Genomic DNA, 12637 nt, shown 5'->3' with positions numbered 1-12637 from the left:
ACTTCCAACTCCTGTAATATGGGCCCACAATAAGATTATGCTACCTATTTTGATAATCTTCTGCTATTTATATAATCTGTTTATATTTCAGTTGTTAGTATCAAGGACATGTTGAGACATTTTACTGTTATGGACCAAAAACATTTTAAAAAAAATCAAAAAGGTAAGATGCATGAAATCAGTTAACTGTCCATTTTTTATTTTAAACAGCGAGACAATACTTTAACTGTGCCTGCTGGACAGCCTCCAATTATACTCACTTAAAAGAAAAGAGAAAGAGCCAAACAGAAATCACTCAGACTCCTTCACTAAGTGACCGAGCCACTTTCGGGGCACAGATTCCAATACTTCCAGAGTGATTGGTGCCCAGAGAGTTTAATGCCCAGTTTGAGATTTTCAAGCAATTTCAACTCGATTCAGAGCAAACCGAATTAATAAAAACATTAGGTCGTTAGGTTGGTCGGTCAAGACTCCGTTTAAACGGCTTCCTCTGACACCATACAAGCGCTCACCTCATATTCTCTGACCACCCTCATGCCGCGACCACCTCCACCATAGGCTGCTTTGAAGATAATGGGGAAGCCGTATGTTTGGGCAAACGCCTGCGCCTCCTGCAGACTTGAGATGGGAGCATCTGTTCCTGGGACCACAGGTACTCCTACACAGGGTTGAGTTTGTGACGAACATTACTTTAATAAGGATGTCAAATGTTACAGAGGAGGGAAAAAAGGAAAAAAAAAAAACTAGCACCATAATTATGACAGTTACTGATATAATCAAAGAAGATTGGCAGCCATTAAAGACAGCAGTGCGATCTAAGATTCACTTGGTCTTGAAATACTAAATTATTTAGTGGCTCAAAATGACAAAAGCATCCCATTAATAGAAATAGAGCTTGTTAGATTTTCTACAGTTGCATAAAAGAAAAAGAGCACGCTCTTAAAATATTCATCACCTCAGTGAATACAAATTTAATACACGCATTAAAGCGACAGCAAATGCAAGGCCAGAGTGAAAGGTAGATGGAGGTGTGAGTCATCTTGCAGAGCGATTTAAATTTAGAGCCACACTATTACTAATAGCATCACAAGCTTTACATGCACACTACCAGTCAGCTACGCTTCCGTTTTATCAAAGTATACAACTACCACCATCACATAATACAAATCTATTATACACGTTTCCCATTCCATATTTTCTCTTTACTCGAACAGCCTTGTATGACTCAAGGTTCAAAACAATCTTCATATTTTGCAGGGCCTTGGTGCTTCAGATCATCCTCTGATACAAGCCGTTTCAATTCTCCCTTTGAGCCAACTTTATTCTGATTTGCTGAAGGCTTGAATAGCAGGGTTGTGAGGCTGCTGTGCTCACCTGAGATGACCAAATTAAGCACATTTGCCATTTTTAAGAGCCAGGAATATTTTAAAAATGCTGTCAGGAAAGGGGCATTTGGAGGAGTCTGAAGCCTGAGATATTGGCTCGTAGAATTTTCCTGTACTGACTTCATTATTTCAGACACCTATATCTATCTAGAAAAAGCACAACAGGTCCACTATAATGGGCAAGCCTCAAAATACATGCAAATGAGCGTCATTTTGGGTTGGTCGTATCATACCTGCATTGATAGCCAAGGAACGAGCCTCCACCTTGTCACCCATCTTGCGCACCGTTTCTGGAGATGGTCCAACAAACATCACCCCGGCATCCGAACAGGCCTGGGCAAATTCTGCCCGCTCAGACAGGAAACCATAGCCAGGATGGATAGCATCCACACCGTTGTCCTAAGTAGGCACAGATGGATAGACTTTTTTAAATTCACCCATCCCAGAGAAAGTAAATATAGCTCAGCTAAGCTGCATGAGTTGTGTTAAACAGAGAGCCACTGCAGGCCTCAGTTAGCACTTGGCTGTCTATTAGTGAGAGAAACAAAGAGGTGTCACACACTAACCTAAATGCTTTAACACATGCAATCTCATGGTAGTGCAAAGAATTTGTGTTACTTAAAAATGGCTCTGAGTTCATTTTATTCTCATTTCATCTTAGTTACCATTACCTTAATAATCATCATCTCCTCAATGGACACCAGTAGGAGACTGAGTGAACAGACAGGCGTAGATAATTTGAGGGTCAGCGGGAAGGTATCGAGTAAGTGTATACACGCACACACACACTACAAAGGGTAGCAGACAGATACAGTAGCTGCCGAGGCTGACAGATAGAGCCATCTCTGGATCAGTATGTGCCATCTGCTCTTGGATACAAGGCGGACTATAATTATGGGCTGCCCCGTTGTTAAGGGAGCTGTTACTGGCAGGCCAAAAGAGGCACTGAGCCACACAGAAACATAGCAAGTGCTATGCATGCACACAAGCAGGTAAAAGACAGAAGGGAAGAAAATAAAAAAGCCACAAATTTAGCAAGACGTGGACAGCAGATGAAGATTAAAAGAGGTTAATACGATACAGTAGGGTGCACACGTGTGGGCTCACGCATTCACGTCCAACACAAGTGAAACTGTTTTAATTGGACAATTTTAAGAAAGAAAATAATCATCTTGTTAGCGGCTAAGTGACGATACATTGTGAACAAGAGGTAAACAAACTAAATATGAAAGGGTGAAAACAGGAACACACAATGCTGGCATGGGCTGGCTGAGCTCTCAGATAGCCAGACGGATTTTAGAGAAATGAGTTGGATGCCAAAGGCTCCCCAACTTGGCTGGCTGACCACATGCCCACGCAGAATATTATAAAACATGAGAGATTGATCAGAAAAATGATCATGAACAACTGACAGCATATCCTGGAGGGGTGGAGGGAGGACGGGAAAGAGATGCAACAAAGAGCCGATATGATCTACACAGAGATAAGTGGCACAGGGAAGAGGAGAGGAAGGGAGATGGGAAATGAAAGTGAAAAGGAAGTAAGGAAAGGAGAAACAAGATGGGGAAAAGGAAGAAACAAGAAACTGTGGACACTAGACACAGATACTGACCCTGAAGGAAAACAACAGGGCAGGGGTGTGCGAGTAGAGCATAGAAATACAATATTCCCTTTTCTTGTGCAAGTAACAAGAACAGAAAAGAATCATATTCCAGTCCATGTCCGGTCTCCAGCTACAAGCTTTGCTCCACTACTGACAGCAAAAGATGAGACTTGCATAGCATGGATTTTCATTTCAGTCAAAAATTCTAAAAAATTCAATTACAGTCAATACAAAAATTAATAACTAGCCAGCAGCGCTTTATCAAATTCTTCATTTAGGGGACCATTAAGATGCGTATGGGCACTGTACATGACAGCGCTGCTGGTCTTAAATCAAGGACAAACGATCAAACTGCTTTCATTTTGGTCAGAACATCAATCTGAAAATAAACCGTTTTATCTGAATTGCCTCATTTTGTTTATTTAACTCCACCGAGAGCCAAAATAATAAGTGAAAAAAAATCTGATTATCACATAGCTGTACCTCCCAGTGGCTTTATTGTGTCTTTGTTAGCTCTTCCGAGTTTCTCTTGAGACATGTGAACCACCATACGGGTGAAGTGGAAGAGTTACTTTTGTGAAGGTGAAAACTCGTTACCTTGGCAACTTTGATGATGTCTGGAATGTGCAGGTATGCTGCAACAGGTGGCAGGCCTTTCCCAATCAGGTAAGCCTCATCCGCCTTCTGCCTGTGAAGACGAGAACACGCAAAGACGTGCATTAGTGAGACGGAAGGTGGCCAACTCAAAATATAAATGTGTAAAAATCAGGCTGCATGTACAAATATGCACCAGCTTTCAATAAATACTGGACAGGAGTACTTCAGTAAATCAGGTAAACTATAAACATTTAAAACATTACCATGATCAGCGTTTAATGGGTACAATGCTGCATATAAAGAGTGAAATAGAAAATGATGGAATAAAAGTGGAGCCGAATAAAAGCAAGGAAGGAAAAACAGTCTTGCAGACCATTACATGGGGAAACCATTTGAATACAAGCGCGCCGATCCACACAGGTGTGCACACGGGTGTTCACTGTTCGTAGACTTAAATCACACCTTTCTTGGCTGCTACTTCAAAGCACATTGTGCGCTGTCTGTCCTGCGTGCTGCACAACAACATTCAACATTTAATATTTACTGCTGTTTACACTTAGCTAGATTAATGCGATGGTGTTGTGTTTAGTATGTTGCTTTGTTTTGTTTGCTTGTTTTCTATTCTTTTTCTCTCAACAGGTGATCCAGGAGATTTTTTTTTTTTCCCCTTTCTCACTGTCCCTCTCCCCTTCTGTTTTTCTTTTCCTTCTTCTTTCCTATCCCTCACTCATGTCTGTCCTGTCTGTAACAACTGAAAATAAAATAAAAATAATAAAAACAAAAGGTCGATCAAATGGACCAATAAGGCAATGCCATGATGATCCATTTGGCAAAATAAATCCATTGGGTATCCTTGTTGGTCTTCAGACAACAATTCTGACGGCTAAAGAACCAAATGGGACAGACAAAAAAAAAAAAAAAAAGGGGGGAGGAAAAACAGAAGTAGAAAAGTATCCGTGTCATATTTGAAGCTCACAAAGAGCCAGATTAGTTTGTGTGCATGTAAACTAAGCTGTGAGATTACCTGAACGTTTGTAATGTCAATACAATTATACTTATGTCCCCACTTAACATCAACTGCAAAACAAAGAACCCACCCAAAGCGCTGGAGCAGAGAAAAATGCTCCCAAGACTCCTTTTCAATTGCCATTACCTCTAATCAGCTGTTAGCATTCTGTAATCAATATCCAGCAGTGGCAGGCGAGACATTTAGCAACACATATGCCCGTGAAGCCGTCTTTATTTAAAACACTACGGTTCACTCTAACGTAGCACACATTAATACCTGTGCATTTGTCCAGTGTCCTGCTCTGAATACACTGCCACGGTTCGAATCCCCAGCTCGGTGCAGGCTCTGAACACACGGATGGCGATCTCACCTGAAAAACGAGAGGAACACATGTGATGACTCAGTGCAGAAGGCGGTTTGGTTTAGCTTTGCCACATCTCATTCTCCCAGCTCCATCTGTTCCCTCCCTCTCTGTGTTTTCTTTTAATATATTCCCTTTATTATGCAAATGTTTCTTTATTTTTTTAGGAGACTGTGTGTAGAGGGAGGCTGTAGTTCTTTCATCATCTAGGTTTTATAAGCATTTTATCAACATCCTGTAGCATTTTGCATCTAATGCCTCAGCTGAGAAAAGAAGCCCAAACTTTGTAATGTACTGCATGAAAACAAGACCCATGCAAAAAAAAAAAAAAAACGTCAGACACTGCAACAAGTCAACAGTTTTTAACTCAAGTTTGAGAGAACAGCGTAAAATCTCAGCTTCAGACAAGCAAAACGCTGCCTGACTTTTATCTTGCTGTCACAAGAGCCAAATACTTGTTTTTCAAGCAACACGCATTTAGAGGGAGAAAGTTAAGTCGCTGAAAACAAGCTGTGTTGTTCTTGCTTGAAGGCGAGGACAGCGTTCAAACATTTGTACGGCTTTTAAAAAAATAAAATAAAATAAATATGAGGAGAGTAGACGAGCATGAAAGGAGTAGATTCTGGAGAAGAGCAACAGCAGGAACATGAAAGGGATGAAAGCATGAGGGATAAGAGAGAAGAGGACGAGATGTATGGAAAACTGACAGATCGAAATGTAGTTAACTTTAAAAGAACAATGCAAAAAAGGGAAAAGGCACTCGAGCTTGTCTTGAGGACAAAACGCTGTGACAGGAAGTGGGGAACAGAAATGAAAAGAAAGGAGAGGAGTTGCTAAAAGAGCAGAGAGGCTATGGCAGAGACGAGATATGTTTGGTGAAGTGGAATCTGGGCTGATATGATATGATGGTGTGCCCTTATCGCCACATAGGCGCGTGCTGCAGCCAAGAACGGCCCGATGCGCTCCAGTGTGAAGAATGTGATCTTATGTGGTGTTGCTATCGCGTCAGGCTGATGTGAAGCGGGGGGGGGGGGGATGGATGGAAAGCCTCGCTGTGTTCGAGCATGAAGGACAGACCACAACTCATCTGAATCACATGGATGTATTCCAGCAGCTAAACAGAGCCTTAGTGAGATGCATGCATGCAAGCAACAGGGGGCCTATAGAGCGCCACGTGCTTTCAAGACCTCCAACAGTACTGACAACCCATGCACCAATAAAACTAGAATAATGAAACAATGAAGCAAATCAAGCATTTTAAATTTGACTGCAGGAATGAATATAATAAAAGCAATTCGAATAAAAAGCATGAATCTATTTATTTATCACTCAAACACTCTTCATCACCTGAGAGAGCAACTGATTGCACGTTGGCCGCCTCTCAAAGCACATCAATGTTTATCCCGCCTGTAACAACCGTACTGTGGACTGCTTTGTGTTCAGGAAACTCGGGTTTTCCCTATAATTACATTTCTATTCAGACCTCAGATACCAGAGTGGGATAAAAAAATAAATAAATTTACTTTCATGTCTATTTTAGTTGAGCTTTGAACGGCAGTGACAGTACCTCTGTGACAGTATGTAGAGCAGAAAATTCAAAAAACACTAATACATAGACCCAGTACACAGCACAACTTCCGAGTAATGACGGCTGTGGCGGCAGCTCCACATTCATATCCAATATTTTTTTAGGTTAAAGCAAACAAAGCTAGCTTCAACAGCCACCCACATACAATGTGTGCTTAAATATTAGCATACGCCAAGGCAAACTAAATGCTGGGCATTAAAAATTAACAGATCCAAGAGTCTGTTCTTGCCTCAGGGAGACTGTAAATGTCATAACTTTTTTTCTTACATTATGAAACTGCATTAAACTGTAGTTAATTTAACAGTGCTTTCAATTGCTTGTCTTCTTCAGTGGGAAATTATAACTGGTATGAAAAAAAAGAAAAAAAGAAAAGAAAAGCAGTCTTACCTCTATTGGCCACCATCACTTTCTTGATTGGTCGATACTCTTTCTTCGGGGCAGAGTGAGCAAATCGGGTAAGAACATAAGCCCTCCGGAGAGCCAACACACCAAGGCCACTCTGGGCTAAAGTGTACCTAAACATCCTGAGAGAGAAACAAACAACTGTTCAACTACACAAACAAAACAAATGCGAAGTAAGAAGACAGGAGTAATATATTAAGATAAATCTAACACATGCACAAGGAAACAAGGCTTTTTTTTTTAAATGTAAAAAACAGTATTTCAGAGATCTGTGGTTCTCACCAAAGGAGGTGTGAACCACATTTGGAGAAATTAAATCTACAGAAGCTCCCTCTTAAGCTACTGCTGAGCCTCCACAAGATGGCATTTTATTCAGAAGTGTTTAATTGTCCTTGAACTAATATTTACAAAGAGTCCTGGATTATTGAAGGATTCAGGAAGGGGGGAAAGAAAAGGAAGGCTGTACAATGAGCAAATGTTTGAGGCCTGTGAATGTGATGGCTGTTGCTAGGGAAAGGTGAGAACATAATGGATAGACCAGTATGAGAAATTTTGAATTTTTTTATTATTATTATTATTATTATTATTATTATTATTATTATTTATTAAATTGGTCTAGCTTCCATTAATGTTTAAAACATATTTTGGAATTGTACAATGACACAGTAACCATTTTAGTACTAATGATGGATGACACAGTGGTGCCCATGGGTTATGGCCTCCATGGGTGAGGTTCAACTCCAGTCTGGGACCTTTCTGCTCCCTGTAACTGAGCGGGCTCGCTTTGGGTACTCTGGCTGCCTCCCGCAGTCCAAAAAACATGCAGTTAGTGGGGTTCAGCTAACTGGCGATTTAAAAATTGAGGATGCCTGGCGCTCTGCCTTAGCCTTATGACTCCAGGCTGCACCATGCTTCTCGCCTTATCCAGGAAGCCTATGACTCCCTGCGACCCTGAATTGGATAAACGGAAGAAAATCGACAGATACTAATAACAATAAAAATAAATAAATAACAAGTTTCAAAGGATAAGCTCTAGTTGATTAGTTACAGCATAACTTCGTCCAGGAAGCCAGACTATCATTAAAAAAGGAAAATGAGGAGGCGGGAAAGCCAATCAGCTGCTGCTCTGCTTGCCAGCAGCCAATCAACAGCTATTTTGTCCAATTAACGACAATGAGTTTCTGGTGCGTTTGTGCAGTTTCTCTACCAAATTACAGCAATAAAAATGAAGACTAATTACCTAGAAAAGTCCAACCATAGAAACTGTTTTGTACCAGACAAACAGATCTCTCTTTTTTTCTGCCCATTTTTTAAAAAATATAAAAAAGTCAAAAGATTTCTTACAAACATACACTAGCTTTGTTCCCTCTGAGCTAACAACGGGTGACAAACACACAACCTGACAAACCCACATGTCATCACAACTAAATGGGCATTAAGCTACTGACTGTTAGGAACATTTAGCAGCACAACACCAACAAACCAACAGCCGCGTGAGCGCCACGTGGCACAGGCGCCCATACGCACGTGCGTGAAGGTGCAAACCGTGTCACAGCTACCTGAGCTTGATGAAGAGCTTCTCATTCATGTAAGGAGACAGGCAGAAGAAGTTCAACGCTTATGAGGCAGCCAGGCTTCTTCTTTAGGCCAGACCTCAGCCTGCACGTCACTAAAAGTCCTTTGCTGCCACACTGTGGTCAAACGTCGGAACTACAGTCAATTAGGTCCCCTTGAAAGAACAAGTATCAATTTGCCAATGAAACAATAAACCAAACTAAAGGGAATAATCACTGCATTTGATTATTTAATGCACTGATTATGTAATGACTTAAATGCATCCTTCAAGTCTCATATTTGTCCTAAGCCATAATATTATTTGTACGTGAATCCAAATATCTTCAATAAAAAATTTCTTAAAATTCAACTTTGCATTGACAATAAACATATCAGAGCCACATGTCACTACACAGTTATTTCCTGCTTTACTGTGGACAATTGTTTGTTTCTGCTGAGATATATGATCCCATATGCATCCCAAGTGCTGAGACACTAGAGCACCAAGATATAGATCTGGATAAAGAGTTAAAAAGTCGTTTTCTACTCACGTTCTACTGTTTCGGAAATACTTTTATTATTAGAATTTAGCCGAATTAGAAAAGGAATAAATGAGACAAGAATTGTTCAATAAGTTAATGCCTTGAAGCCGTCTGTAGACACCGTGCAGTGGAAACTCTGAAACCAAATACTGCATCTACACAAAAACAACAGGCACACCTGAAGAAACAGATTCAGTTTCCCAAGCCCTGAATACTGATCGGGCCTAACAACAACAGACTGAAACCTTGTAATAGTACCTCTAGGTAGTCTTGAACTTTAGATCTTAATTCTTTAAACGCCATAAATAAGTCTTAATGACAACCATCACCATGAACCGGAAGCAGCCAATGAGCAACAGGCTGTGACTGTGAAAATGAAGCTACAAGTCAGGGGAACATATATAAAGACGTCATATTACGTGAACTTTCCACTGTCGTGTTATTAAAAAAGCTGTCAGATAAGGGAAGCTGTGGAAGTCGTGTCATGATGAAGGCCACGAAACCGTTTAGAAATAAAACCTGCAAACTTGCAAAGCTGCAAGGAGGTTTAGCGCAGTGCTCCACTCATGACAAAAGTCCGTATACCAAGTAGAGATGGACCGATCCGATATTACGTATCGGTATCGGTCCGATACTGACCCAAATTACTGGATCGGATATCGGCGAGAAATAAAAAATGTAATCCGATCCATTAAATATCAAAAAAGCACCTCACAAAACTTGCTACACGGAGTAACTCGGCTCATAACTGTAGCACGTCGCAGCAGTGTGCATCACGTGATAGAGCCGCTGTGTGTATTTGTAGCCTTGCTAGCAAACCAGCATTTCATCTCCGAGGAAGTTTTCCCAGAGAGAAGTAAAGCAAGTGTGTAAGTTCATCTCTGAATGTTTGTAAAGCATTCCCGCGTTAAGCTTAACAACCGATATATGGAGCGACTGCCTCTTCTCTCTCTCTCTCTCTCTCTCTCCTGCTGCTACTTCAATCGTGAAACTGCTTAATGATCAGCTGATCGGCTTTTCTGTCGCGAGTCTGTCTCTCTTCTTTGTTTTTGGCCCACTTTGCACCAGAAAGAGGAAACCAGCGGCTGAACAACAGCAGCATGTTTAAGCTTGATAAGCTGTTGTTAGAATTTATTTAATATTACTTTCTAGACCAGGATCCTTTTCTAGTAGCTGACGGCTGGTAACTGTGCAGGGGCGGATCTAGCAAAGTTTAGCCAGGGGGGCCGATAGGGCATGAACAGGGAAAAGGGGGCACAAAGACATACTTTTCTTTCTTGTTCTCATTTAAAATGTCTAGCTTTTAATAAATAATTATCTGACTCTTACACCCAAAGTTTTAATCTGATGTAAAATACATAGAAGTCCATTACTGTATATAGTAACTGTTAAGTCTAATATACCCTAGTAAGCTATAGTACTTTTTCCTTTGGGAAGGTACCATCTGTGCAGTCTGCAATTCTGTTGAAGAAAGATGTTGAATCTATTTAATTATTCTTGAAAAATAATTTCTTTCTGTGCATTTCCCCCCTGCATCAAATTTAATTTGATTACATCGATTAAGCATCATGAGCTGGAGGGTGGGGGGTGGTTCCCTATTTTTTTTTTGCTGGGAGTTTGCAACCCTATTAGTTAGGTTGCTTGATATTTCTGCTAAGTACTCTTTAAAATACCAGAATAGGGAGGATGGAGCAGGTTTACGTTTATTAGATTGATCAGTGTTGCTGAACTATGAAATATTTTGGGCGCAGTGTATTTTTTACATACAGGTATAACAGAATAGCTTTAGTGTTGTTATTTATTTAAACTTGAGTATAAACTTATACAAAATGCAGCAAGATATTTAAAAAAAATCGTTTTATTGATTAAAAAAACACTATATCGGATTCATATCGGTATCGTAAGATATCCAAATTTATGATATCGGTATCGGACATAAAAAAGTGGTATCGTGCCATCTCTAATACCAAGCAACAAATCCGGAGCAATGATCTTCAAAATGCTAAACGAAGCTCTTGTAATAGCCTAACAGTCCACTGACCTGAACCAGATATCGCACACGTGTAATCTCCAAGGAAGAGCGTAACATAAGCAGTTCTGATGATGAGAAAACAGGATATTTTTCCAAACAGGAAGCTACCAAGTACCTTAAACAAATAAACTCTGGAAAAAGATCTGCATATTGTATATATTTAGTATCTTATTATATATAAAATATATACAATAAAAACAATATACAATATTGTTTTGTCTCCCCTAAAGATTTTGTAGCAATTAAAAAATAATAACAATAAAAATCACAGCGCCGTTCAGGAACATAAAAAAAGATACTGAAAAATACAATAACATATTTTCAGCCTAATCGCAGTTAGTTTAAAATGTTGTCTGTCGTCTAAAATTCTCTTTCATCTTTAAAAATCTGGAAATCTTTTGAGCAATCTCAGCAGAGGGCAGAGGAAAGAAGACTCTGAACCCAAAACACAGCATGTGATGGATTTAATGACTAAAAATCCACCCGAATCACAAATGATCCAAGAAGACAGCAGCAGACCTCTTCACTTCAACAGCTCCACTGTAAGGAGCTGATATGACACACACTTTTTTTTTATTTGTGACAGTACAAATCAGGCCTTGAGACAAACACTTAGCAAACAATCATCTACAACAATTGTGAGAAAAAGGAAATCAAAGGTCATCATTTGCTCTCCACATGTGTCCTCCTCTGTCGTTATGTGAGAGCATTATTAAACTGCTTTGCACTTCTCCGTCTTCCCACCTCACTCCACTAATAGATCACGCAGCCAACAATGGCAAATGTGTCCCAGAAAGTGCGTTGTGCTATGACGAGAAGATACTGGGACAGTCCGGCTGTCGCACTAAATCTGAGTGCAATTTTGGTTTTGGAGAGCGTGAATTATATTTGCTATTTTTGGCTCAGAGACAGACTCAGATACAGTCGTCCGGTATGAGAAGCTCCTTCAAGTGCTATAAAGGGTGCTTTGGGTTCATACTAAAAAATGTAAGATGATCAGGTAAATAAAACCGGGGGCTTCGTGTTCCCGGCATGTGGGAACTCACAGCTGGAAATCTTGGTTAAACAAGATTTCCAGCTGTGAGTTAAGTTAAACACTGTTGTGTTTAACAACAGTGTTTAACTTAAGTTAAACACTGTTGTGTTAAGTTAAACACAACAGTTTTTTGTTGTGTTTAACTTAAGTTAAACACAACAAAAAACTGAAAGGAAAAGCACAGACGTGTACTTTTCCTGAAACTTGCAAAGCTTTTCATAAATGCTGTCTTTGCAGCGCAGACATTGCATGTTCTCATCGGCTACACACTCGGCAGCAGTGTTTGGAGAAAGGAATACAATGAGGGTAAATACAGCTGCACGAGCGCTCTATGAGACAACTCTAGCTACGTTTCAGCACTAATATAAAGAGCAGATGATGTAACACTATGAGGTGTGATCACGGTCCACCTTTACTGTCTGAAATACAGCAATCAGGCATTGCTTTATCATGAAGTGCTGAGAAACCCAAACCCCACCTTAAACATGACAACTTAAAGCTGGAAAAGACAAAACCTCTGAATTTGTG

General features: G+C 40.1%; 1 protein-coding gene across 2 annotated transcripts in view; it reads right to left on the bottom strand.

Moving 5' to 3' along the window:
• LOC146521716 (pyruvate carboxylase, mitochondrial-like) overlaps positions 1-12637 on the bottom strand; it is a 316433-nt gene that overhangs the window by 294082 nt on the left and 9714 nt on the right. Inside the window, exons 1-6 of one of the 2 annotated variants that reach the window (XM_085149198.1) lie at positions 8505-9055; positions 6931-7067; positions 4871-4964; positions 3586-3676; positions 1619-1784; positions 513-658 (exon numbers count right to left, since the gene is read on the bottom strand). In XM_085149198.1, coding sequence (XP_085005324.1) covers positions 513-658; positions 1619-1784; positions 3586-3676; positions 4871-4964; positions 6931-7067; positions 8505-8533 — 663 coding nt within the window. In that variant the 5' untranslated portion in view covers positions 8534-9055. Of the gene's footprint in view, positions 1-512; positions 659-1618; positions 1785-3585; positions 3677-4870; positions 4965-6930; positions 7068-8504; positions 9056-12637 lie in introns of those variants that run through there. The other variant, XM_085149207.1, reaches the window with a different exon arrangement.

Source organism: Neolamprologus multifasciatus, chromosome 3 (genome assembly GCF_963576455.1).
Source record: "Neolamprologus multifasciatus chromosome 3, fNeoMul1.2, whole genome shotgun sequence".
In the NCBI taxonomy this organism is placed as follows: domain Eukaryota; kingdom Metazoa; phylum Chordata; class Actinopteri; order Cichliformes; family Cichlidae; genus Neolamprologus; species Neolamprologus multifasciatus.
The sequence above is the reverse complement of the archived record's forward strand: the minus strand, read 5'-3'. Positions and strand labels throughout refer to the sequence as shown.